This window comes from Tyto alba, unplaced genomic scaffold, assembly GCF_018691265.1.
Source record: "Tyto alba isolate M040663 unplaced genomic scaffold, T.alba_DEE_v4.0 Super-Scaffold_38, whole genome shotgun sequence".
Classification (NCBI taxonomy): domain Eukaryota; kingdom Metazoa; phylum Chordata; class Aves; order Strigiformes; family Tytonidae; genus Tyto; species Tyto alba.
The window spans coordinates 4,457,997-4,484,482 of NW_024881313.1; the positions used below are offsets into that span (position 1 = coordinate 4,457,997).

General features: G+C 42.9%; 2 protein-coding genes across 5 annotated transcripts in view; one reads left to right on the forward strand and one right to left on the reverse strand.

Moving 5' to 3' along the window:
• Positions 1-20,310, forward strand: part of JAZF1 (JAZF zinc finger 1) — a 208,860-nt gene extending 188,550 nt beyond the window's left edge. Inside the window, exons 4-5 of the mRNA XM_032991773.2 lie at positions 10,546-10,715; positions 17,928-20,310. Coding sequence (XP_032847664.1) covers positions 10,546-10,715; positions 17,928-18,104 — 347 coding nt within the window. The 3' untranslated portion in view covers positions 18,105-20,310. The remainder of the gene's footprint in view (positions 1-10,545; positions 10,716-17,927) is intronic.
• A 1,088-nt stretch (positions 20,311-21,398) lies between these two features.
• Positions 21,399-26,486, reverse strand: part of TAX1BP1 (Tax1 binding protein 1) — a 63,402-nt gene continuing 58,314 nt past the window's right edge. For all 4 annotated transcript variants that reach the window (XM_032991518.2, XM_032991517.2, XM_032991519.2 and 1 more), the window contains 2 exons: positions 23,286-23,371; positions 21,399-22,563 (listed from right to left, as the gene is read on the reverse strand). In XM_032991518.2, the coding sequence (XP_032847409.2) occupies positions 22,362-22,563; positions 23,286-23,371 (288 nt within the window). In that variant the 3' untranslated portion in view covers positions 21,399-22,361. The remainder of the gene's footprint in view (positions 22,564-23,285; positions 23,372-26,486) is intronic.

The window sequence follows — 26,486 nt, forward strand, 5'->3', positions numbered from 1 at the left end:
GAAAGTTAGAAACTGTAGTTGGGCACATGGAACTTTTAGGCTCTTATTTAAATTATGTATATGTATATATGAATATATAGATATAAAAAATATTACACTGCAAGATTGGACGGGATTTATTTGTACCGTTGTAGTGCCTCAAGAACCAAAAAAATCACGCTAGCTGTACCAGTGCTGTATGTCTGCATACTGAAAGCAGTTACAGTTTTCAACCGACAGTGCCTAGCAGACAAAAAAAAAAGCATACTTACTTAGGCCAGCACTTCGGTGTGCTGAAGATGGTGAAACTTAAGCAAATGTTTGAGTTTTCCTTGCACTGTAGCCAAAGCAAATCAGAAGTAGAAGAAAGCAAGGACTAACGTACCATTTCACACTTGATGACTTAAAACACAGAGAGGTGTATTTCACAGGGGAAATGGTGTATTGTGGGTTGATGTTAGCCAGTACATCATCATCAAAATCGGGGTTGTTTGTAGCTCTTGCGTATTACCAAGTGAGCTAAAGGCTATGAAATATTTGCTCACCCCCCAAACCACGTATTCTCTTGTCTTTTTAGCACTTGTGGCCTGGCAGGTGAAAGACACAGACCTAATTCTTGCTGAAGATGAAGGCGGGTGCTCTGTCCATGCTAGCGCAGGCTCCCTCTTGCAGAGTTTTTCCATATATAGTCAGACAGCATCATTCACAGCAGTTTCTCAGCACTTCTGCCTCTAATGCCAAAGGATACAAGAAGCCAAGGAGCAATGGAAAATAACAACTTGAAAAGTACTTTCATTTAAACTTCAGCAGAGTGATACATCATTTGAAACAACTCACACCTGCTAACATATGTTTTGTACACCTGACTGAAACAGCAATAGCCTCAAAGAAAGGTTTGCAACAGCATACCAGGCACAGTACAGAATTTATCATAATCTTTCTTTTTTAAAAAAAGAGAGAGGACACACGACTCCCCACTCAATGTGTTCTTATGTTTGTGTGTGAAAAATGCATTTTTTCTTTCTCGGAAACACGAAGGAGGATTAATTTAAAAACATATCAGATTTTTCCTGTAGAGATTGTGCACAGGCGGGATGATAAAAGCCTTAATTCTGGCTTAGTAATCAATAGGCAATTTAGTCCCTGCTGGTAATTCTGAGTATTGTCATTAGGGCTGTCTTTCAGATTACACTGATGGAGTTTCTTGAATCTAGACGGTCAGAGCATTTAAAAGCAGGTAGAGAGAAGCGTTAAGTATATATTTTCGTGCAAAACGAATCCTCCCACCCTTCAGTGCGTGGAAGCGGAGAATCTGCCACTGCCCGCCTCGTTGCCGGTCAGGGCTTTGTAACCCCCGCGGGGCTCGTAGGCGTGAGCTTCCCTTGGCCCGAAGCTGCTGAAAGAGCGCTAAGCCGCCCCGGGTCCCCCACGGGCAGCCAGCCGCGGGATCCCGTCGGTGTGCTGCAGCCCGTTCACACGGGGGGGTCTGAGCTCCGGCCCAGAAGCATCCGCGTGGAGCCGAGCCCCGCCGAAATGAGCGGCGCTGCTGGCGTGGCAAGGGCTGCCCACGCGGCGGTAGCGCTCCCGTGGGTGGGAGCCCGCCCGGAGCGCGGTGCGGCCCCGCGGGGTCCCCGCGCGGGGGAAGGCGAAGCGCGCAGCAGGCGGGGGGGGGGGGCAGGACCCGCCTGCGTTAGCAGTTTTACGGCCTGTGCTGCAAGTGGCTCAATCGCTTTTGTACAGCTGTAAAGCATGTTTAACCCGATGTTATAAAACACGTCTCAAATGTATTTTCATAGCTTCATAAACCGTAGTTCATTTATGTAGGTACTTTTTCTTGTAATCCTTTATCTTAAACATGAAACTGTTTCCTGATACCGCTTCTATTTTTTTTTTTCCTTTTTTATGACAAAGGGGGGAAAGAAGAAGAAAAAAAAAAAAACCCACCTTTTTGTTACATGCATCAGGAGAGTCCTTAAGTACAGTAATAGTACCCTGAACTTGTATTTTTGTATTGCTAACCTCAGAATGCAGGCCTAGCAACTAAAAAGCCAAAATAACATTAATTATGACTGTTCTTCGCTGTGGTTTTTGGAGTATAAGTTTGGAACAGATGTTTCGGGGGAGAGGAAGGGGGAGGAAGGATGGATTGTTTCTTTTTCTCAGCCCCAACTGGTTTTAATTCTTTCTTGAACATTTTGAGAATATCTTTAAACATTTGCCAGAGTTCAATTAACATCCTGTGACTAAAGGTGGAAAATGTCCTACTTTGTTTTTCTTCAAACATATACCTGCTCTTGGTGCTCATGCCAAAGCCAGAGAAAGAAGGGATTCCAGCTGGCATAGGTTTTATTACTTCTACATTAATTTGCAGGTTAAGCCTCAAGTTGGGAGGGGTCTGCTGGATTGATTTATTTACTTACTTTTTTTATTTTCATGATTTTAAAAAAGTGCCATGTAAAACACTGCCATTTAATGACAGGAAGGTTATGCTCTTTTTTGGTGAGTGTTTAACAGCTTATTCTTGTTTACATGAAGTTGTAGAAATCTAGTTTTAAAATATGTTTAAAGTACAGATTGTGTTCTTGGGTTTATCATGTTTTTCCTGTGCTATGTATAAACAGAAGATTGTACGTTATTGAAAGCCCTTTTTTGTGGAAAACAGGATTGGGAAAAAAAGTTTATATAAGAATGCAAAATAACTTCCCGAGACTATTGGCGCAGTGTGACCATAAAACCTCAACGGCACATTGTGCAGCGACATTATAACAATTTGCTTTAGCACCTCTGCAGCGTTCTCAGAAAGTCCTGTTCTACAAAACACATGCCATGGTATCAGTTGACTGTTTTTTCCAGAATCGGTTCTTTACATGCATGTTTTTGTGATTAGTTGCCGTTCCGCAAGTATTTGGAAGTGGAGAAATTTTTTTTCCTTACTTCACTTCTTACATACATGTTTTATTTGCATACATTTATACATTCAGTAACTTGTAATGTATCTGCTTATGTAGGTATCAAAGCTCCTTTTAGTGGATTTACAGTCTCTGGATTGGGATTTTCTGTGGTTTCCAGACTGTTCTTTGATATACAGATATCAAGATACAGCTGTATCAAGATAGAAAATGGCACACAATTGCTCCTAAGGCTGGATAGAATCCAGCTGCTCCACCAACCCCTATATTGGCTCTGGAGTGCTGTTTTTTTAACCTGGGTGTTAACAGTTCCGTTTCTCTTGTAGCCCAAAACAATGAGCAGATCTCATTTGTGAATAGTTCCCAATTTTACTGACGGTGAATCAGAATATATAATACTAATGGTATTTTAAATAAAAACCTTTATTTTGTACCTTTATCGTCTTAGCTTTACCTCCAGGATTTCAGAGTGATTTCCCGTATAGGCTAGCTCAGCTGAAACCATTCTATACCAAAATGCAGTAATACTCAGTTCTTGTGTTTTACCTATATGATCTAGAAGTGCCCGCGTGCTTTCCGTGAATACATCTTCAGTCACTTAAAATTCGGCGTGAGTTTACACTGAGCATTTAAATGAAACCTAAAGGTGATTTGACATGTTGGAATCAACCCATCTCCCGTTTCCTTTAAAGCACTGAGGTTGTCCGTGGGTTGGGTGCGTAGCTACTTGTGGGTTCCGCCAGTTTGAGGTGCCACCTTCCAGAATAACTGTGGAAAGAAGCTTTTCAGACTGTCCGTGTGACAGTCCAGGTTACAGTTGCCATTTCTGTGGTGACTCTGCGAGAGGGTAGAGGATGTCCAGAAACTTCTACCTATATCCCTGCTTGCTTAAATGTTCTCTCCTTCGGTACAGCAGACCTTACTTGTTGAAAGCTACTCTTGCAAACAAACAAGAAGTAGTATTTTTTTCTGTCTCGCTTACTCTCTCTAGTGCTTTCAAGTATCTTGTGCATAAAAATAATGTTTGAAACCATATTGCTCTTTCTATTTGAATCCCTATTCAGATCATTACATGAAGTACATTTTTGAAATTCTCTTGGTGCTTATTTGCTAACCAAGCCTTGCTTCAGCAAGAGACAATAGAAAATTAGTTCTTCTGAGTAGTAATGTTCCTAAACAGCTCGTTATTTAGCGCTTGATACTTGATCTGAGCTCGGAGAGGACTGGAAGGAAGGGTGGTTTCTCCAGAAGACATTTTTCTGGCCAAATCCTGCTCTGACTAGCATCCCAAGGAGGAGGAGGAGCGGCACGGGGCCAGCCCGGTAATAAGTTGTAATTGCTGTTCTGATGGCTCTTCTGTGATCGGGCAGAGGGAGGGAGGTCTCCGCCAGCCTTGGCAAGTGCCCACTCGACAAACCATAACCGTCCCAAGCAGCTCCCTCGAGTGACAGCAGGGCTGCCAAGCATGCAGTTGGCTTTGAGAACACATTTGCCTCTCCTCTCCCAGGAAGGAGATTCGGAGATGTTTACTGGGCTAAGAGAGAAAACTTCTATTAACAGCGTGGGCTTGCACGCGTGAAGAAGCCTTCACCGTGGCGAACCTGGTGCTGGCTTTAGGTAGGTGCTTAATCCAAACACTGGAATTGCACTTGCGATCTGAAATACCAGTGTCTGTAGCGCTACACAGTGCTCGGTTCAAACTACCCCGGGCTTTCTTCAGTTATATTACCTACGTGTTTACATCATCTTTGTGGACGTGAATGATAAAAGTAGTTTTGAAAAGACAAGGAATTAATCTGAGTGGACCTTTCACAAAGGCTGAAATTCACATTCTGTCCTCTGAGTCCCCTTCTCCCCTCACCCCCAAAACAAGCAAGCCAGCAAAGGGAAAACCCTGGCTCAGCCTGTTTGGCTGGTCCAGCCTCTGAAATCTGTTGCTTGAGTTTGCAGAGCCAACGCATTGTGCCACTCGTACCAGCTCGCAGGACAAGAGACTCCTGCAGCTTCTAGACTAAAGACTTGTGAAGCAGCCATGGCTCATACTAGAACCGCTTTGTATTTCATTGCCCCTAGCATTTATTTCCTGTGCTTTATATAAAGAAAGAATATTTCATTTTGAGTGATTTCTATATCTTTAGATCAGCAGTGAGTATCAGCTGTAGGAACGTTCTTCCTGCTGGTAAGCGTGGAGGAGACTGTGCATCTGTGGGCACAGAGGGGAGAAGTTTGACAAATCCATAAATGTACTTTGGTGTTACACCAAAATTCACATAATATTAATAATTCACTTTTTTTTTTTTTTTTTTTTTTTAATCAAGGAAGCTGCCACAGTGTATGGGAATGCAAACTTCTTAACATAAGAAGTGCTCTCATAAAACTGTTTCTGTGAAATACAAACCGCAAGTCCCGCACGGGACAAAGTGTGAAGCTGAATTTTTATGAGAGATCATTGGAATTACCATGAACTTTCAGTGACACCAGCAATGTCAGTTCCCCCTGCAGTAAGCTATTTGCTCATAGTTATTCATTGTATACTTAAATGTATGCTTTCTGGTCGCAAAAATAATTGGCAAGGATGTTTTGGGTTTGTTTTTCTTGATGGGAGGAGAGGGAAGAACTCATAATGTTCTTGATCAGAGGTCAAGATAGATCATATTCGTTGTAATGGCACACACAGCTTGTGCTGGTTTTAATTAGCTTTGTCTTTTTTATATTTCAAGGCACAGTATAGAAGTCTTTACATTTAAATGTGACATAACTACAAATGATGCGCACCTGCTTAGAACCAAAAATCATTCAAAGTTGAGGGAAAAAATCCTTTGCAGATCTCATAGTGGGTTGAATTCATTCATGCAGAAGGCAGAAATTGTCTCAGATGCAGTGGTGTGAATACCGAATGAACCCCAGAAAAATAAAAGTTAAGGCTCCAGATTTTCAGCAGTGTAGCTGGGATGTTGTCTATTCCAGAATGTCACATGGTTAACTCTGCAAAATGTGTCTGAGCTGTTTAAATTACTGACTTCATCTGCTGGAAAAAGAAAAAGTAGTAAATGGGCATTCAAGAGGTGAGAACTTTGCTGTAGGATTAAGTGATGTTATCACTGATTTTCATAGAAGAACTGACTGGAAGAAGATGTAGAGCAAGTCTTTATGGTGCAACTTTGCTTTTCATCACACTACAAAGACTTCTTACCGTGCAGGCAGTAATCATAATCCCTTTTCGTGCACGTGTTTACTTTTGGCAAATAAACTGCTGTTGATGCAGACAGCCTTCTCACTGGTCAAGGGTTATGTCTCAATGGAGCATAACAATGAAAAGATAAATAACTTGCTGGAATACTTTGTGGCCCTGCATGTTTTCTGTCTTTTCAGAATTAGTGATTTTATGTAACACCTGGCTCCTAGATGGCATACCATGCAAACTGTGCCTGGTGGTGCCCACCTCACGTCCATCTCCACCGGTGGAGTCCACCTCCTCTTTGAGGAGCAGTGGCACTGTCTCAGTATGAAAAATTCCAGGGGGGGGGAAGGGGGTTGGAAACACAAAACCAAGAAGTGCTAGCATTCTTTCCTTGCCTTTGTTTTGTTTCATTTCTTAATCTGCTGGGGGCAGCACAGATGAAGCGAGCCTTTTTGGGCAAGGCCATTGGAGTGAGGAGAGGGGAAATGGATTTGTGGGCCAGGGCTGAGGGAATGCTGCATGCAAGGGCAGGGGCAATGTTTTGAAGATGGTACTGAGTCATTTGGACAATAAAGCAGTGAGTTTAGTTTAGGCTGAGGTAGGACCGTTCTGAATGAAAGCCAGATGATTAAATGGGATATGGTGAAAAGCAATGAGCTGCCAAGGAACCTCAGAAAGAGCATTGCCAGAGGAGTAAAGGTGCTATTGTGGAACTAGTATTTAGTCACAGTAATAATACTGTGTATTTGCACACTGCCTTGCTGCAAGCATACGCTTTGCCATCAGCCTTTCCCTTCCAGATATTTAGATGCTTCATCTTAGAGAAATGTGTGTTGTTGACTTTTGCGGGAGGTTTTTGCTATTCAGACTGCTGGAGCATTATGCCAATATTTTTCCTTCGAGAACTGGTGGGGGGAATGATCAATCTGCCTTCCAAGCACGATGAGAAACGGTAAGGCCGTTAGCATACGTGCTACAGGAACCCTAGAAGGGCAGCGTGCCCCAGCAGAGCATCCTGTTTTCCACGTGCATGGCAACCTCCGAGTGGAGAGCAGAGCGCCAGCTCTCTCGGAGCTCTCTGAGGAGTTACTGCAAATCCGGGTCCAAGTCACGCAGTTGTTACACCCTGGAACAGGCCGTAGATTAGATGCAAAGGTGCTTCGTTTTTAATTCTTTTTTTTTTTTTTTTTTTTTTTTTCCCCCTTAAAAATTATTTGCAATTGCCGCGCGCTTCCCCGCCGGCGCGGGTTGCCGTTCCTACACCTGACGCGCAGCTGAGGGCCAGGGACTCCTGCCTGGCGTGGGAATGGCTTCACAAAGCCACCGTCCTCTGCCTTGCAGTACTTAATTAAAATACCTCATCTAGGAGATGTTTATTATGGCAGCGCCAACCTGTGTGTTGTGCGTTTTGTTTTTCCTCTTCCCCCCCCCCCGCCGATGTGTCGCACGCAGTCAGTGAGGCACCACATGGGTTGCTGCTCTCAGACACTGACAACTGAGGAAATTAAATTCTGAGGCAGAATTGGTTAAAAGCCTGACTAAATCAGTGTTGTTTTTCTATGGCAACTGAAACAACATAATTATTTAAAGGATAAATTTTTATTGCTAATGAATTTTTTTTTTCAAGACAGTAAGTTTTTTTGCATTTTGTTTATACCAGGACACTCTTAAATACATTTTGGGATTTTAAAATTTTTATTCTATTTTTTAAAGGGAGTACAAGCAATTGAGTTCAGTAGAACACTTGGATAAAAGCAGTGATAGACCGCAGTTCCAGCTTTGTATAAAGTAAAATGCCTTTCAGGTACTTGGCACCATTATTACAGTTTTGTGTGAGAAGAAATATATATTTATAGGGTTATTTATACTTGAAAAAGCTCATCATATTTGTAAAATCATAGTGACAAGTCTGGATTTAAAAACTTAAGACAATGGAGCATTTGTTTATACTGTTCAATGCTTTTGTCTATACTAGACAAAAATACTGCATTTTTGTTCAGGTAAGCTAATTAAAAAAAAAACAAACAAACAAAACAAACAAAAAAAAAAAAACAACACACCCCAAAAAAAAAAAAAAAAAACAGTAAGGATGGTCTGACCTCACAGATGCTTACGCACACATTCTGGTTTCTTCTGTCTCTCTTCTTCAGTGTGTCTACCTGTAAGTGAAGCGTGGGCAACAGTTGTTACAGAACTGGGTCTAACTGTATGAAGTTATTAGAAAACTTACAAGGCTGCCCTGCAAATACAGGAAGACCTATGGAAATGCATAACTGCGGTGCTTGCATCTTCTCCCTACTGTTCTGTGTATCTTTTCCCTTACATACCATGTTGCATATTAAGTTTTATAGAGCACTGATTGTTGTTTTATAAAAGCATGTTCCTTGTTATCACTAAAAGTAGTGATGTCGTACAGTCTCAAATGATGTTTTCTTTGGGAGAACAAAATCCTATTTGGGAGGAAATCACCCCCTCTTAAGGGAGCTTACAAGGGGGGTGATTATACCGGCAGAAATTGTTGGTATATCAGTGTTTAGAACGGTTGTATATTTTCTCATCCTGGGAGTGCATACGTGTATTTACAATAGGGTTTTCTGTTGCATTTTTTTTTTTTTTAAACCCACTGAGCTAAAAAGTTTGAAAGGAACAGCTTGAGGAATTTTTTCCATCAAGATACAATCAAGGGCAGGAAATCGTAGAAGCAGAGTTGTGGTTTTGCCTCCATTTTTTTATTAGTTAATTAAACTATAACAACTCTTAACTTCGTTTTAGGTTAACTGTTCCTAGAGTTCAGGCATATTTTAAGAGGTCAATAATGCTTTCTTTGGCTTTCGCTCATTCGGTGTGGGATAAGGAGTGGCAGGCAGCAGGGCAGAGTTTTCCAGATGTGCTGCAGAGCATGTGTGCGTGCACTCATGTCGACAGTTGTTGACGGTGGGAAACCATCCATCTTTCCTCATCTGCGCACCACCCTGTACGGATGAAAACCACAGGAAAGAAACGTGGATGGCCTGACATCTGTAAGCGAACTTGCAGTATCTGATTAAAGCTCAGGAGCTCTGAGTACTTGCAGCTACCAGTTGACATGCGTTTTTACGGAGTGAGTGATGGAGAGATGCCGAGACTGGGGCAGGGGGAATCCAAAGGGAAAAAGTGGAGACAATAGGTGTGTATTTCATTTCACTGAAAGCAAAAAAAAAAAAAAAAAAAAAATCACACAAAGCAGGAAAAAACACACCGAAGACCCCATTGTACATTGCAGCATGGTTTTTTTCTGGGATGTTTCTTTTTTAAAGTACTTTGAGGCATCTGTCTGCGTTTTCTTCTCGGCGTGTAGAGCCGCTTAGAGGCGTGCACTTAGAGGGCATATGAGGGAAGCGAATAGAGCCATGCAAGTGTCACATAACTGTCTTTAATAACGGGAGCTGTTCCAGCACTTGGAGCCAAATTGTCTTTCAGCAGAGAGGATAAAATTTAGCAGAGCTGGAAAAGGGAAAGAAGAAAGGGGAGGGGAAACACAGCACCACCTCCTGCTGACACCACAGAAGTTTCCCTCAGCTTTCCCTCTCTCTCCCTCTGTGCATATATTTTCTTTTTAATCAGCTGGGGCTCTTCCCTCCCCTGCCTTTTTTTTTTTTTTTCCCTTTTTTTTTTTTTTTTTAAACTGTATTTTTATAGTTGGAATTCTGCTTTCCTAATTTCTCTTGTTTCACATTTAACTTCTTCAGAGGATTTCATTAATAGTTATTGCAATTAAAAATAATAAATAAACTCAGCACCAGCTGCTCAAATAGCTGTCGTAGCATATCTGGAACATAATGCAGTCTGTTCAGGGCAGCCACACAATGCAATTTATCCCCACACCTGAGGGAATGAATTTCACAACTATAATTGCTACAATATAATTCTTATTAATGTTGTGCTATAATTCCTATTAATTCCAAAGGGCTAGTAAATGCATTAGGACTTGTCAACATATTATTTTACACTGTTTATGATCTGTAGAATTACGCTCTTCAGTATTGTATTGCATAAAGAAAAGCCTTAAAATTAGCTTTAATTGCAGGGGGCAGGGGGAAAACACATTTTCTGTTCAGGCACTGGGAAAGACAGAAGGATCCTGGTGTTTGAGGAGTAATGAAACTGCATTTTAAAATCAGTCCTTTGAACTTTCTGTGCCACGCAGTTAACAGTTTATGAAGATATATTAATAATGCCTGTCCTGGTTGTTAGGAAAAAACAAACAAACAAACAAACAAACAAACAAAAAAAAAACACAACAAAACAGTGCTGTCTTTATGAAGGAATAAATAACTGTAAGAAAGATAGGTTTATAAAATTAAAAATAACTGTCTTCCAGCAAAGACAGAAGTGGGGAAATTACAAGTCATTGTAACTGATGTAATAAATGCAGAACGTGTTATCTTGCTGTGCTCTTATTTATTCTTGTTTTATCTCACTACCCTGCTTTTCTAGGGAGTGAATATGATGAGGAGGAAGTAGACTATGAAGAATCAGACAGTGATGAGTCCTGGACTACAGAAAGTGCTATCAGCTCTGAAGCTATCCTTAGTTCAATGTGCATGAATGGAGGGGATGAAAAACCTTTTGCCTGTCCTGTTCCTGGATGTAAAAAAAGATATAAGGTAAGCCATAGTGCAGACCTACCTTATTTCCTGCTGATGGGGGGGGGGGAGCAGGGGGGAAGCCTCTAAAATCAGTTTGCACCTTTCTTGTTTAATAGACTACACGTTTATTTTTGTGGCATTTTAGCAGAGTACATATTTTATTCACTAGTTTCCTCTCCAGCAGAGCCAAGTTACCAATTTTAAAAACGATCTAGCCTTTTGCATCCCTGCCTGTCAGGAGAGATCAGGTATAGTTACTCTTTTGCTTTATACATTTTAACTAGCTTTCGATTATTTAGACAAATTAACTGCAGAATGCAGGAGGTACTACCAGCAAAATAATCTCTCGAGTCCCGTTCAGAGGCACTAAAAAGCCGCTGTCCATCAGTGCCGGGTGAATCCCTTCTGCTTAACTGCTAGAGCTACTGCCTGTCCTTTAGCAAAACTGTGCCCGGGGTACTTTTCCTGCTAAAGGGGATGTGCGGAGGGCGGTGGTTAACGTTTTGCCAGTCAGAGGTCACCTCGGGAAGGCAGAGCCTGCGAGAAATTCTGGCACCATTGTGTCCTGGGTCTGAGTCCCCCTGAGCCATCCACACATCTTGTCAGCGCGTCTGGCCCCACGTGCAGGGCTTGCACCCCTCTGCATGACATGCTGGGAAGTAATTCCCCCACACACCCCCACCCCTTTCATTACTCTCCATCACGAGGGATTTTTGTCTGTGGGAGTGAAACATCTTCAACTTTGAACCTTGAACTGGCTGGTGCAGAACGTGCTATGATGTTGTGAGGAGTACTGCTGCATGTGAATTGGTGCAGAGACAGATGAAAGTGTATTGAACAGCTTGAACTTCTGTGTGGTGTTCTATAGTCACTGACATTGGGGAACCGAAATAGCGTGTTGCGCAGTTCCTCTAAATCTTTTTCTGAATTTTTTTGCATGAAGTACTGGAAAATTCAACCGCTGACCTATACCTTAGAAAAAGCAGTGGTGGTTGGGTCGGGTTTACACTGGTTTTATTTTATGGCTTCTCCTTTAAATAACTGGAAAATAGGGACTTAGAGGAACGCAGAAGTGCGAAGGAGAGCTATAGGAAGACCAGTAGCATTTGAGATAAAACAGTTGTGACAAGAATGAATAAACTGTGCGTGACACTGTGTAGTGGAGGAAAACGTGTTCCAGTGATGCCGCAGCTGCTCTGGGCTGCAGCGGCTCCCAGAGCTGCAAATCACAAGGCTTAGATCCCCATGCAGGTCAGTTAATACTGACAGTACTTACTTAAAACACGAGCAAGGAAGCAGTGCTCTTGTTTCGCAGTGACACACAGGTCTTTTTTTTTTGCAGAGGTTGGCCTCAACTACATAAGGGCTGTTCCCCTCTTCAGTTTACCGAAAAAACTGACCACCTCCTCCAGGGGCAGGGCAGAGGGAAAGACGTTTTCAGACCATTTGCAACTGTTACTTTGCAGATATACCCACGTTGTTCAAGATTAATGCTTTCCTTGCGTGTGGTGGAAGTTATGCCAGATGAAGGATATAATATAAAAGCTAAATCCCTAGCTCAGGAAGCAGACAAGCCGTGGTGATTGTTAGAAGTCACTGTGCCCACAGGGCATCCATGCATTGCAGAAAACATTCACTTAATGGCAAAGGCTGGAAGGAGAACCCTGTAATTTGCTGTATCCTGTCTGTTCTCTGTTTGACTGCCAGCCCTCTGTCTTTTTATTGCCCAAATAGGCAAGCTGTTTCTGCCTGCTTCTGCTATCTCACTACCTTCATCTCAAATGCATGAGGACTGTCTGAGGGGGGATAGCTTATACACCATTAATGTTGGGACACTCGGACAGGGAACAAATCGGCGATCCTTACAGAGGCTGACAGAGAGCAGCAGCAAATAAAAAGTACCATATTTTCCTAAGATACTCACCTCTGTTTAGTCCTGATAGGAAAACACATTTCCTTAAACTCTGCCTCACCTCATTTCTCTTTTCTGTGGGCTCTGTTTCCTCCCTTTTTTCTTTTCAGCCTACATTTTTTTTTGCTTCTTACATTTTTATCTTGGTTTCCTTCCTTTTAGCCTTGTGTCAGCTGTGTTTCTTGTTTCCTCTTCATCTTCCTTCTGCTTAACCCCCTTCACTGATGAATTATTTGTGGAGTCTGGGTAGGGAGTCCTGTGATCAAAGCACTGGGATTTTCTGGTGGGCACTGGATAATCACAGTCAGGGCTGTAAAACAATTATAGAGCTCCAAACAGGAACACGGACATGCACATACAGTAATTGCCAGGCTCACTTTACGGCTGAGAAAGGATGCATTCCTTTAGGGAGAGAGGAGGAAAGGAGGATATACACAGTTTTCTTTTGTCTGGCCTTAGGTGACGTACGTTTGAGAAGCAGAAACATTATTTTTAGATAGGTTATTTGTATTACAGCACTGCTTAAAAGACCCAGTTGGGATGGGGCTCCTTTTTGCAAACAATGTACAAGGATAAAAGATGGCCTCTGCACTGAAAAGTCATTACGGGAAGGTAAATAAGACAAGAATGAGTACAACAAATACTCCCAAGGAATGGGCTGGGGCAGACAATGAAAACTAATGAGAACATGTTTATACACCAGCCCAGATGAGTATCAGAAGACCCTCCTGGCCTCCTGCCCAGCTGCTATCTCTTGGCAGTTTCCCATAGGCGGTGCAGTAGAAATGAGTCATAAACGTTCAGTTGTTCTTCAGGAACTTTATTTTTTTAAGAAATAAAATTGCTTGCCTGGACCATGTTATCGGTACTAAGCCCTCTGTATGGTATGAGATTTTCTTGAGAAGCTGAAGTTTTGGGGGGAAAAGAGTGCTTTTTAAATGATTTGTAAATTTGTTTGTGGGATAGTCAGAAACACCTAAATGAATCTGGAGCACACTGACTTCTAATTGCTTAAAACACGAGCCTCTGAACCAGTTTCTGAAGCTTCCTTTCTTTTTATCTAATTACGGTTACTGACCTAGAGAACAAATTATTATTATTTTATAGTTTGCCGTCTATGGATCGCTTTTTGTTCGTATGATTTGTATTTGATGCCTGAAATTTGACTTTGAAAAAATCATCTGTGTGATTTGAAGGAACCCAAAGACCTTGGTTCTGTTTCTTTGGAGTTCACCCTCACCAAAGTTTGGCTTTACATCCACATGTAGAAGACCTGTCCAGAAGCCTCTGCATATTGAGTTGTTAACGTGCTTTGCAAAATGCCACCTGTAGGAGCTGAAGTGTGGATTTATGAATCTGGCAGTTTTGGTGTTTTATTCAATACCACCTGTGTGTGTCAGTTATTTGGTCTTTAGCTCTGGAGAAGGACATGCAAAACGTGTACATGTAGATAAACATATTTGGGCAACTTCCAAATAGCAGATGAAGTTTGATACATAATAGATATTAAAAAAAAAAAAACAAAAAAAAAAAAAACAAAAAACTTATAGATACTGCATATATACTGTTATAGAGAAAAACACTAGAGTATTTGTCACAATTTTTCTCGTTTGTGCAACTACAATAGGACAAAAATAATAGATTGCTGGACATATCAAATGTAGCTGATATGCGTGACTGCCTTTTGGTCTTGGGCAAGAGGAGAAGTGGTACATTCCAAGAATGCCAAGATTGGGCTTGTCTTTCTGGCAGGTAATGGGACAAGGGTCCTGTCGGGTGGGCAAACCCCTGGGAAGGCTGATCTAAGGGCAGTGACACTCAGCAGAGCTTTGGGAAGGAGAATATTGACGTGAGAGAGGGAGGGGAGAGAATTTACTTGAAAGAAAGGAGAAAGCCAGAGCTTGCAAGTTGAGCAAAGAGGAACCGGTCCCACAAAGGAAAGAAACTTCAGGAAGAACAGCCAGGGGATACAAAACCGTGTATGAACGTCCAGGTCCTGAAACAAGAAATCCTCCCAAGCCACCCTCGATGCCTGCGTGGAGGGGGTGGCCCGCTCGCACACCTCCAGCAGGGTAGCAGCCCCCTGTGTCCGTGCAAACCAGGTAGTGCCACTCTGAACTTCTGTATCTCCTCCTGATCTAGTCCCAGGTTAATAATTATTTCCTCCTGTTTAAGTTTTTAGGGTGCCCTTCTCTACTGCCATCTTCTTCCTCAATCATCTGTGAAAGTAAATAATGAGCAACCTAAGTAACCGGAGCAATAAATTTGATGTATGAGTTTGGCACTGGCTTTTGCCATACCTCAACAAACTCCACCCAGACATACAACGAATTGTTTACATTACAGCAGTGGAAAAAGCGCTGAAGAGTCAACTGTAATTCTACCAACAGTTTTCTTTTAGGCAGAAGTACAGGTCAAATTTCATGTCATACCAGCTCCTCATACTCTGCATGGTTTGCTATTTTTCAAACCTTCCGTGGCCCAATTCTTTCCACATAGGTTTCTGGTTTGGCATTTCCTTAAATTGTTCTGCCTGAAAGTACTTCTCCCCCTTCATCAAAGCACGTGGTGCACTCTCTGCTTGAGGCTGGATGATGGGTCAGTAAAAAATGTGGATCGAGAGAGTACCACTGGCATGGAAGAGTGGGGATTTTTGTGATTGCGTATTTATGGCATCTGTAGCATTTGCTACTAGTTTAAAAGTATCTCAGAGTGATTTCTTACAAAAATTAAAAAGTCTCAACAGGTTTCTGTAGTTTCCGAACTACGTATTGGGTTTGGACATAACTTTGTTTTTAAAATCTCACTGCAGTAGCAAAAGTTGAACAGATCACCCCCAGATTTTCTCTCCTTTGGAGGAGGCGCAGGTCCTTAAGGGTACTTGGCTTTTGGCAGATGCCAGTGCCAGTCCTCATGCCCCCCGGTGACAGCCGCAGCCCCCTCGCCTTGGCAGTCCTGCAGGCTGCTGGAGGCTGTAACTCTGCACAAAACCACCTCAAAGCTGCCCCAGGATCTCACATAACTTGCGGGGAATTCACTTGACTGCTCTCGAGGATGATCTTGTAGCTTTGGCGTGCTCTCGTCTGAGCGCTGCAGCCTTCTGCCTCCTCTGAACACTCTCCACCCAGAAATAACCTGCACTAAATCCCTCGTGTTCTTACGCCTGGTCTGTACAGGAGACTGCAGATTCTTGTCTCCCATGCCTCAGGTGAGAGCTGTGCCGTTGTTGTCCAGTATTTTTGAGGACATAAAGGACAGTTTGGGGGGCTGGATTTGCAATGTCAAGTGGGGCTTTGGGCGCTCTGGAGGAGAGAGGCACGGATTCCTGCAAAGCAGTTGCTTGCAGTCTTGCACCGTACCCTTTTTCCAGGGTGGATATTTTAGGCTGAGTGTTTCTTCCTAAAGGATTTCCACCAATCAACCTGCCCAGCCACCCTGAACCGCCAGCTCAGCCCTACAGACTGCCCTGGGCCTCACCGGGCTCTGAGGGGAACGGGACCGCGCTCAGCTCCGGGATCGGAACCGGATAACTGCTTTTGTGTAAAGATTAAAAATACATTGCTACACGTGGCACGGTTAATGCGTAACAAATAAGGACCAGTATTTGACACTGTCAAATGAGAACACCGTAGCTATCTGGGGGGACCGAGTGGTTTCTCCTGCAGTTACATCCCTCCCAACTTTCCTGATGGGAGCTGCGAGTTCCCTCCACGCGTTTTGCTCACTGTGGTTGAAGTGGGGCAGTGGGGGGCAGCACGCAGCAGGACGGTCTCTCTCAGGAGTGGAACGTGACACTTGAGCTGACTCCGAATAGATTGGATTAGGAGGTGGGGGAGGAGGAAGGGAAGCGTCGGCAGAGGGTGGTATTGAAGGTGTTAACCTCGTGCCTTTCTGGGGTTTGCTTTCGGATGTATATCGGGTCTTCTGAAGTTTTAGGAGCTGTAGCTCTATTCTGTTTACTGAAGGCTTTTGCTTTTGCTTTTTTTTTGGTTTTGTTTTTGTTGGGTTTTTTAAACCAACTGTCTAACTTGTCCGTTCTGAGCTGGAGCTTCCCTTTACTGTAAGCTGAGCTTTGATAAAACTGAACTTGTGCCTTAAAGAGCCAAGGGGACATTTTATTATCTGTAAGACCAGGCAGTGGTCCAGCAAAGACAAAATCCCTGAAACTTAATTCAGTGGGTTAATTAATATCCAGCCTGTTAATTGGCTTTAGATTTTTTTTAATAGTTTAAAAAAAAAAAAATAACAAACGAACTCTGAGCTAGCTATCTGGAAACTTGAGAGAGGACACGGTAGAGCCTGAGCTGTATCTTTTTGTCACAGATTGTATTGGCATCTTCTTTGGTTTCTTCCTAGGGGAAGCTTTTATTGAAAGACAGTTTCCCTTTCCCCGTTTATTCAAAAATGCCAGCTTTTTTAGTGGCAGCCGGATAAGCGAGACTCCAGTAAGACAAATCCCACATAAAGCCCTATCACAACAATCACAACTCTCACAGCAGCTGTTGGGACCACAACAGCTCCGCCCGTTTTTACCAGAAATAGGTGAAAAGGAGGACGGGGGGGGGGGTGAGATTTTGATTTATGTTTAGTAAGGTTCTTGATTAACCTAGCCAAAGCGCTGCCGGTTGCCTGACCTTGCCGCTGTAAGGGTGTGTTGTGGTGCTGCCTGTCGCTCTTCCTCTCCAAAGGGCTGTGGATCAGTTCTCTAGTTTTCGCTGCAGAACGTTCCCAAACAATAGCTGTTTTGAAGAGAGCTGCTCTGGATCATTTTCTAAGCGCGCGCCCTGTGTAACAGTTTGAGTTCAGTGTTCCCTGCAGTTAATTCTTTGGAGACAATGTGTAAACTATCAGAATTTGCTGGTGCCTAAAGACATATTCTAGAAACAATGACACGGAACGGAGCAAACGCGCCATGGAGGGGAGCTTCAGCTTTTTGAAGAAGTGTGACTCGAGTCCTCGTGCCAGTTCTTTGTTTGCTTGTAAATGAACCTCTGAATAGAAAGTGTCAGTGCTGTGTGAAAAAATGTCAGGGAGCAAAGACCGTCCGAGGCCGTTAAACGGTGGTTTTGGGGAAAGTGCCCTACGTTGGGAGGTAGAGAGCAGAACTCCCCAGGGAGGTAAGTTCCCTGCGTTAGAACCGCACAGCTCGTCCTCCTCCTTGTCCCTCCTCCGATCTCGAGAGCCCAACACGGGCGCAGCACCTGGTGGGGCTTCCTCTGATTTTTGCCCGCCGCGTTAAATCGGTTTTCCCTTTTTAACCGAAGCGAAGCCATTCCCAGCCCGCTCAACCCCCAACGTTTTCCTTTCTCACCCTGCAGAATGTGAACGGTATAAAGTACCACGCCAAGAACGGGCACAGAACGCAAATCCGCGTACGCAAACCATTCAAATGTCGCTGTGGAAAGAGTTACAAGACAGCTCAGGGCCTGCGGCACCACACAATCAATTTCCATCCCCCCGTGTCTGCTGAGATTATCAGGAAGATGCAGCAATAACGTGCTGGTCACAAACGTGCCAAGAAATCCTCACCAGCAGTTGCTGATTTTGAGAACAGCCACCTTTTTCAGGGGAAGCATTCAGCAACCCTTTCAAAAAGTTAAAATGCATGCTTTAAAAATTTTCTGTAATTTTGGAATGATGTATCTTTGTAGAGGTAATGATTTTGTACATTTGCACATGTAATCATCATACCCATTTTCATTACTTTGAGATAAGGTGCTATAAAAGCTACAGGTTCTTCAGAACATTTTTCTCCGAAACAAACAAAAAAATCGGGGGTGGGGGGTGGGGGTGGGGGGGAGTTGCATATTTAGTTGTACTGGAGCGTCGGATAGGAGCGAGAGGAGGAGAGCTTGGCACTGACATCCTTTCAAGATTGTAATGTGATGAAGACTTTCAATGCATCTGTCAATGTGTGTGCAAAACCAAAACAATACCACCCTCGTCAAACTATAGTTAACATGCCTTACATAATGGAGTTATCAGTGGAGTAGCAAGTCTTTTAGGTAATGGAAATATAAATAAGAAAGAATGTTTAACATAATATGCTAAAAATATTTTCATACTTAAATAACATACATAAAAAGGTGTGCTTGCTGTATTTTATATTATCTTGCAAATCTTTTTTTTTCCTCCCTCTTAAAATGCTGAAAATCTTGCCATTCGAACTAGTAAACAATCACCTTTAGTGTTAGCAATTACTACCTTTTTTTTTTTTTTTTTTTTTTTGTACGAGATGTCATATTATGTTCATGCCCATCAAACGTTTGAGGACCAATATCCCAGTCCAACTAAATATTTACCCCTGAAGTATCTGTTAGAAAGACACTTGGAAATACTTAAGTGCAAATTTATGTGTGTGTGAGAAACAATTATCTTCATCTCAGATGAAGTTTTAAAGCACTTTGTAGTTCTCTATTGCCAACAGATTTAATGTTTTATGTGTTGCCAATTCTTGCAACTACTGTACGAGCATGTGCCTGTGGTTGCAAATAAAAATTAAAAATTCTGCGCATGGTTTAAGGAGGTCCATTACTTGTGCTAAGGGAGTTTCTAATGCCTCTCCCTCACGTTCATTGTATTTTGAGTTTTGCTTTGCGCATTTTTCGCTTCTCGTCGTAGGTCACCGCCTTCCCTCTGGAAGTGTCTGTTTAGCTTTACAGTTAATTTTGCTGAAATACGACATATGAGCCTTACTGAAGATTAAGTGCTTCTTGCAGCAGGTGGTCAGAGACTGACTTGAAACAAAAAGCCAGCGTGAGAGCGCTCCGTGTCCGGACGGTGCCCGAGGGCGCGTTGCTCTACCCCCCGGCCGGGCACATTCTCTCCCAGGTGCTGTTGCTGGAGCTGGGCTGGCGGGAGCCCGGCCGGCCCGGGCGCCTGCCTCGGGCTGGGGAGGAACTCGCTGCGTTCAACACGGTCATTGCCTTCGCTCAGCTCCTCGTCCTTTAAGTGCAAAAGCGAGCTCAGCTAAAGGAGGAGCGAGCTTTCCCTTCGCTTTTTTTTTTTTTTTTTTTTTTTTTTTTTTTTTTTCCCAAAGCTTTAAATGCGAACTTTGTAAGGAAGGACGACAATTACCTCTTCTCCAGCAGAGTAAGAGTCTCCTTAAAACACTTAGGAACCGTCCGACGAAGGAAACGTGACTTTTTCAAATCCCAGAGAGGCGACAGTGCTCGTTAGGTCGGACGGTGCTGTCAGCCAGCTTTAAAGGATGATCCAGACATGGGAGTTACTGGGACACGAGGGGCCCCAGGTGGCCCCTTCCCACCTTCTGCAGTTTTGGCAACAGCTCTGGCCCACAAATACGTTTTGGCTCTGCTCCTGGTGCAAGAAACTCCAGGCTGGGTAAATTTGTTCAACAGCTAAACAGTCGTAAAACGTCATCGTTGCATGTAAATTCCTTTCAACTATAAAAAATGAAATTCCAGTTTCTATTTACCTATTCATTGTGACAGTATTATTAAACAGGTAAAGATGGGACTATTTTGTTATACTGTGTATAGTGAATGTATTGTACTGTGTCTGTGAAAAGTGTGCTTTAAATTATATTTTCATATGTTTTGTTGGGGACAAAGTACTTTAAGTTTGAAAGTGACAGAGGTTTGTTTTAGAACTGAAGGCAACTTAAAGAATTCTTGTCGAGAAAGCTGCTTATAAATGTAAATCAAATCACATTTAAAATAAACTGCCTCTGACCTAAAACGACTGCTCTTCACTCATTCCTAACCTAAAGAGTTAAGTTCTCAAACTGCGCGGTCTTGTATTTGTACATTTTACATTGGTATCATCAAACTCTGTATCCAGTAAACACCCGAGGCAACTTGAGCACATCGCCAGTAACGCGCAGGATCCCGCGGAACGCCACAGCCTGGAGAAAAATGGGTATTATTTTGGTTTAATTGGTCAAAAAGGATGTCAAGATTTCGTAGGCTGTTTACATCCACCATTGCAACAGGACTCCGGTTAGCAGGTAAAATTTGGACCGATGCTACAGAAGCCCCCTTCTGATGGCAGGATGGGGGGTACCATTCTTCTGAAGGTCGTCAGGAATTAAGTGGCATAACTTTATGAAAGGGGAAATCATCAAAATTTTCATTCAGCGAGGTTTTGGTGTAGGCATTTGGCTTCCCACCTGTACCTGCGGACTCAGGGGGGAGGTTGATTTAAGCACCCGGGTCAGGGTGGCTGCTCACCAGGGAAACTACTTCAGTGATTCCCTGTAGATACAGACACACATGCACACACACACACACCCCCGAGCGAGGGCCCTGCTGTGGCCCAATCAGGTTTTGAGGTTGTCCTGCCTCCGGGCAATACCAACCTCTGACATTTCATAAATATTTAATAATAACAACTGATAAGAGTTTGGTTTTGCAGCCTGTTCTGTGTTCAGATGCTGTTGAGTTAGGGTAAGAAAAAAAAACCTGACAAAATATTCTTTTAGTACTTCTATGCCTTACCTTAAACCATCTCCTGACATGAAGTTCACCGTTCGTTAAAAAACAAAAACAAAAACAATCTAAGATGTAAATGGGAAACAGGACTGACGCTGTCCTGACACTGGGGTCTGTTTGTGTCACGCGGCTTCCCGTGAATCCTGCGCGTGTTCGCAGGAGAACTGCCAGCAACAGCAGCCACTCCAAACCCCGACCCCTGAATCTTTCCAAGAGCATCAGAAATAGCTGTGAGCGACAGCTGCTTTGTCAGACAGAGCTGAAACATCCCTGGCTGTCAGCACGTGAAGCCTAAACTCACTTCAAAACGAGCAGCAGGAAAGAAGGACCACTGACTCCAGCAGTAATTTTGCTTTTAATGTAACAAGACTACTGTACAACAAGTGGAAAGCAAATTTACTTAATACAGTTAAAGTAAATATAAAATGTTGGGATATACACACGTGGTTTTACTTACTGGAAAGAAATACATAAGGTTAAAATGCAGGTTTTAAAAGCCCTAAGCCAGAAGGAACACAATTCACTGTTGTGAAAATAGAACAGTATTTTCTACTGACTGCAACTGCAACATAATGGCAACGGGTTTTTTAAACAATTACTTTCAGGCATTTAAGCACAGCAGTTTCTTTCAACTCAAAAGTCCTGCCTTAAGGTATAACGTGTGGAATTCAGCATTATCCCTTAAGGCAAACGTTCTCTATGTAAAACTGAAGTATTCGCCATTCCTTTTGTTGCAAGCATGTAATCTCACAGTACATGCATCTACATTTCAGAGAGGTACTAGAAAACTAGATTTTCATCGGGTAATTAAGGTAACTTTCTGATTTAACTGTTACTCAAAGAAAAACTACACAAATCTGCTAGGAGGAGCATCTGTTTATTACATTTTTAGTCGTGCCTCAGTGACGGTCAAGAGAAGCCACAGGTGCTTTGGTGGCTTTTTAACGTAGCAGAAGAGCATCATGAAGCTGGTCTCATTTTTTCTGAGGCTGAGTCATTCCCGTGTCCTTACAAATTCCACTATAAGTAGGGGAATAAATAGCTACTTACACAACAAGGGGGGGGGTTGTGTTTTTTTGTTTTGTTTTTTTTTTTTTTTAGTATGATGTTAGGTAGAGAGAGAAGATAACCCAAGAGCAGCTCACAGCCACGATTTATCACAGCTCCCATGAGAGTACGTTAGCTTTTAATCAGAAGTTTGCACTGATACAGAAAAGCTGCATTGTTTTTGTTCTGTAGGTGGACTACTCAGAAGTGGGGGTGTTGTTAAGTGTTCAGCTACACTGCAAAAGGGAGTATTTAATCAAAATTTAATACGTTTTGATCAAAGTGCGTCTGGACGTGCCTCTCAAAGCCTTGCTGATCGTAGTCAGGCGGGAACTGCTCGCTGCACATGGGGCACACCTTCCAGTGGCTCTCAACGTGCTCCTCAAACTTGCTCTGATCGTAGTTGGGTGGGAACATCACGTCGCAGAGAGGGCATTTCTTGTGCACATCAAAGCTTCAAGGGGAGGCGGAGAGAAAACCAAAGGGCAACAGTTATTTGATCTGTTATTGCCAAAGAAAAAAATAAAAGTAGGATCCTGTTGCGACCAAACTTAAGATCTTTACTACAAATGGAACTTTGAGCAGACTCTCTCTCTACGCAAGTATCACACAGTCCCGTTAAACATCTTTGCTGAAGCGCTCAATACAGTTCAAGTAGTTTTACACAGGAATTCCAAAATAACCTGGCGTTTTAAAAGCTGCATAATTTTGACATAATTCCAGCTACCGCTGCACTGAATACAAATCTACTGAACGCCTTAATGGCCAAGCAGTTTCATGGGAAACCACTCTCCCCGCTCATAAATGCTTGCTCTTAGCAAACATAACACTTTATAAAAGCTCTAAACTTAGGTTCACAATTAGGTTGGAAAGCGAGGAGAAAACCCCAAAGTTATTCATTCATTTACTGAAGCAATTGTCCGCGTTCGCTCAAAGTGAGGTGGAGCACAAACAGTCCTCCCCAGTCTGACAGCACAGTCTCTGTCAGTTAATCGAAAACCAAACATTCACTGAAAATGCTTAATAGTTTTGCATCTCCACCCCCCCACCCCTGAGTAAAAACCTATCTAGAAACATACCCACGTTATATAGAACATACCCACGTTATATAGAACATACCCACGTTATACAGAACACACCCACGCCATTAAAGACCAATAAAAGATTAACTTTTACCTGGAATCGAAGCAGAAACCTGTTCCGCGTTCGTGCAAGAGGAGACTTGGAGGATCAGGAGCAGAAGGTACAGCATTGTCATCATCCTATTAAAAGAAGTATTTTAAACAATATTAAACAATACCCACTAGAAACAGCTGCTTTTTCTTTTTTTTCCCTCTTTTTTCCTCCAAACGCATTTCTGTTGTCAAGCACAAACACGGGTTTTAATTCCCCTTGGGTTTTATAATCTCGGCAGCGTAAGTTTTACTTCAGTGTACAACAGGGAGACGTGGTGAATGAACGTGAGGAGCTGCACCCAGGCTGCCTTCTGGCCCCGGAGCAGAACTCCGCCCGCGCGGCGAGGACGCTGCTGCTACCACAGCAAGCTACGGAAACGCGGGTCCCCCCGCCGTTACTGCCTGGGGGCCGAGCCACAACAGAGAAACCCGTGGTAAAGTGGATGCAGGGCACCCCACTACAAACCTAACAGCGCTTTCCCGGGAGCCAAACCCCCAAAATAAATCCCAGGCGAGGATGTCAAGTCAAGGCTTTAAGAAAAGACGCTCTGGTTAAATTTCAGCGAGGGGGAAAAGGCGGCGCTGATGTTGTTTCCCACGCTTGCCTCCCGAGGGGCAGCTCGGAGGGCTGGGCCCGGCCGGGCTGCTCTCACCCCGGGGGCTGGGGGGGGATTGGGGGGGCTGCTCCCCCCGCTCCGCTCCCCGCAGCCGCAGCGGGGCCGCGTGAGGATCGCTCTGCTGGCGGACAGGCAGGTTTGCCCCGGGTTCTGTCGGGTCGGGAAGGCAGGATGGGAACACGCTCCTCCTCACTTCTCGCGGAAGGAGAGAGAAATCTGCCTGCAGTGGGAAATTCTCAAGCAAAAACAAAAAATAAAATAAAATGACAAACACCCGCAGTGACTGGATTCTGAGAGTTCCCTTCCGACAAGCAAGGGGTCAGAGAACTTAAACTTTGCAGGTCTTGGTGGTGTCTTGTTGTTTTTTGTTTTTTTGTTTTGTTTTGTTTTTTATTCTGCTATGACATTATTTAAATCTTAATTCATAATAAAGACAGTGATGTAAGCAAACACAAATTAAGGGAAGAAAACAGCACAAAAGGAAAATAAACCGAAGAAAAAAATCAGAACTGTGTTTGCCAACCCGCTCTTCATGCGGTAACAAACTACTGTACAGAACCTCAGTTCTTGTCTGCAATTAGATAACGCAGCAAACCAACCTACTCATTTCAAGGTGGGAATACAGGTAAATGCAGCAAGATTTTTGAAACTCCAACTCCTAGATAATATTCCTCTTCATCTCAAAGATCCCCTACGTGCAAGAATCGCGAATGATTTAGCTGATCTTCAAAAATGGCTGTGGAAGGGACCGTGTGTGACAGCATGTATGCTGCCTGCTTTATGCAGACAGCTAATACGTGTATTTAAATGTATTTCATTCCTAGGCCAACATACTTCATCCTTATGAAGAGTTAATGGAAACAGGGCAGGATGGGAAGATCCCTTAATATTTTTCCTGACAACAGCTGTTTAGTTTCAGCCACTTAACATTTCCATTAAGCAGACAGTGGGCCGTGCTGTGACAGATGCTAGCAGCAGCAGACCTATTTTTCCGGTCTAACTTGCTTGCTTTGCACCTGCAGTAAAAAGGGCATATGGGTATTAAAATATTATTTGTTCCTTTTGTCACGGAAGAGCTAGGATGTACGTATCGAAGAAGAAAAACTATTTAAAATACTCTTGTGCTACAATGCTACAGCTTATGTAGTGCCAAAAACAGGACAAATTTGCCCAATACTGGACTATCAACAGACCAGGACTTATATGAGAAAACGAATGTGCACCTTCCTTCAAAAAAAAAAAAAAAAAAATAGTTCCACTACAAATACAGGTCTAATTAACATTTAAAGCCTTGGAGAATACTTTTTTATAATTCTTTACTGTTTGCCATTCAGTTACTCCTTGAACACCGGGCATTTTTGTCACAGCGCTTGGTAATACCTGGTTACAAATGACAAGGCGGGGGAGGTAAAAGGGCTCTTCAGCCTCCAGTTCCTTAAGGAAGCTTTGTTTAAGACAAATTAGCAGACCCGATGACAAACGCATAGGTTATTCTTTATGCCAAGGGCTGTTAATTTTAGTTCAGTAAGGAGTCAAGATTAACTAACACTAAATATTCATTTGGTATACAAGGGCATTAACCCCACTTACGGGGCTGACGTGATACAGATGGGTCTCTTCTCCCATTCAAAATTATTAACACGTTCAACAAACCCCAACTTTTTACAAAGGGTCTTTACACAGACCTGAAAGAAACTGCTGACCTGAACACCCAACTGTAGGAGAACTCAGAGCTCATCGTTCCTGCAGCAATCCATCTTACACACAAATGTTTGAATACCACAGAAATTTTAGCTTCCCTATCAGAAAAGGAAACCTCTCAGTCTTTAGGCACGCATCACACAAAGATTAAAGCATACCGAGGGGCAAATGAAACATGGTCATGTAACACATTATTCAGGTAGAAGTGCTCTTACCAGTGCCCCCCACCCACGTACATGAGCTGTGTCAGCAGCACCAGACTGCCTTAGCATCAGCTTCCCACACGCGTATTTCTGCTCTATTGCCACAGTCCGTGGGAAGCCAAAGATTTTAATTAGAATCAACAAAATGCAAACTGATTTATACAAAGGTTTGCCATTTTAAACATTTCTTTTCGAAAAAAATCAGCACCGCCTGTCCACCTTATATAGAGCTTTAATAAGTTAATAGGTTGGGTGAGGTTTTTTAGTTTGTTTTGGGTGAGTTTTTCCACATTATTTACTCTACTTAATGTAGTTATGTAGTTACTTGTTCAATATTTTTCCACACGCACCCTTTTTTTTTTTTTTTTTTTAACTTGGGTTACTGCTAGTCACTTGGTAAGGTAAAATTGTTTACATCTTTTGTCCTTTCTTTCAGCTTTTGGCAAGTGTGATACCTTACCATATACAAATAAAACATTCCTACTCATTCCTTTTCGAAACCCTGATTTGAGAAAGAGGATGATGCTTTCCTCTGCATGGGCACACATGCACTACCCTGCATTGCTGCCTTGTGGACACTAGCTCCAACAAAAGGCAAGTGCAAGTTATTAGCAGTTTAAAAAAATGGTTTCTCTGATGTCAAAGTAACATTAAGTTTGGTATTGTCCTAAGGATACAGCT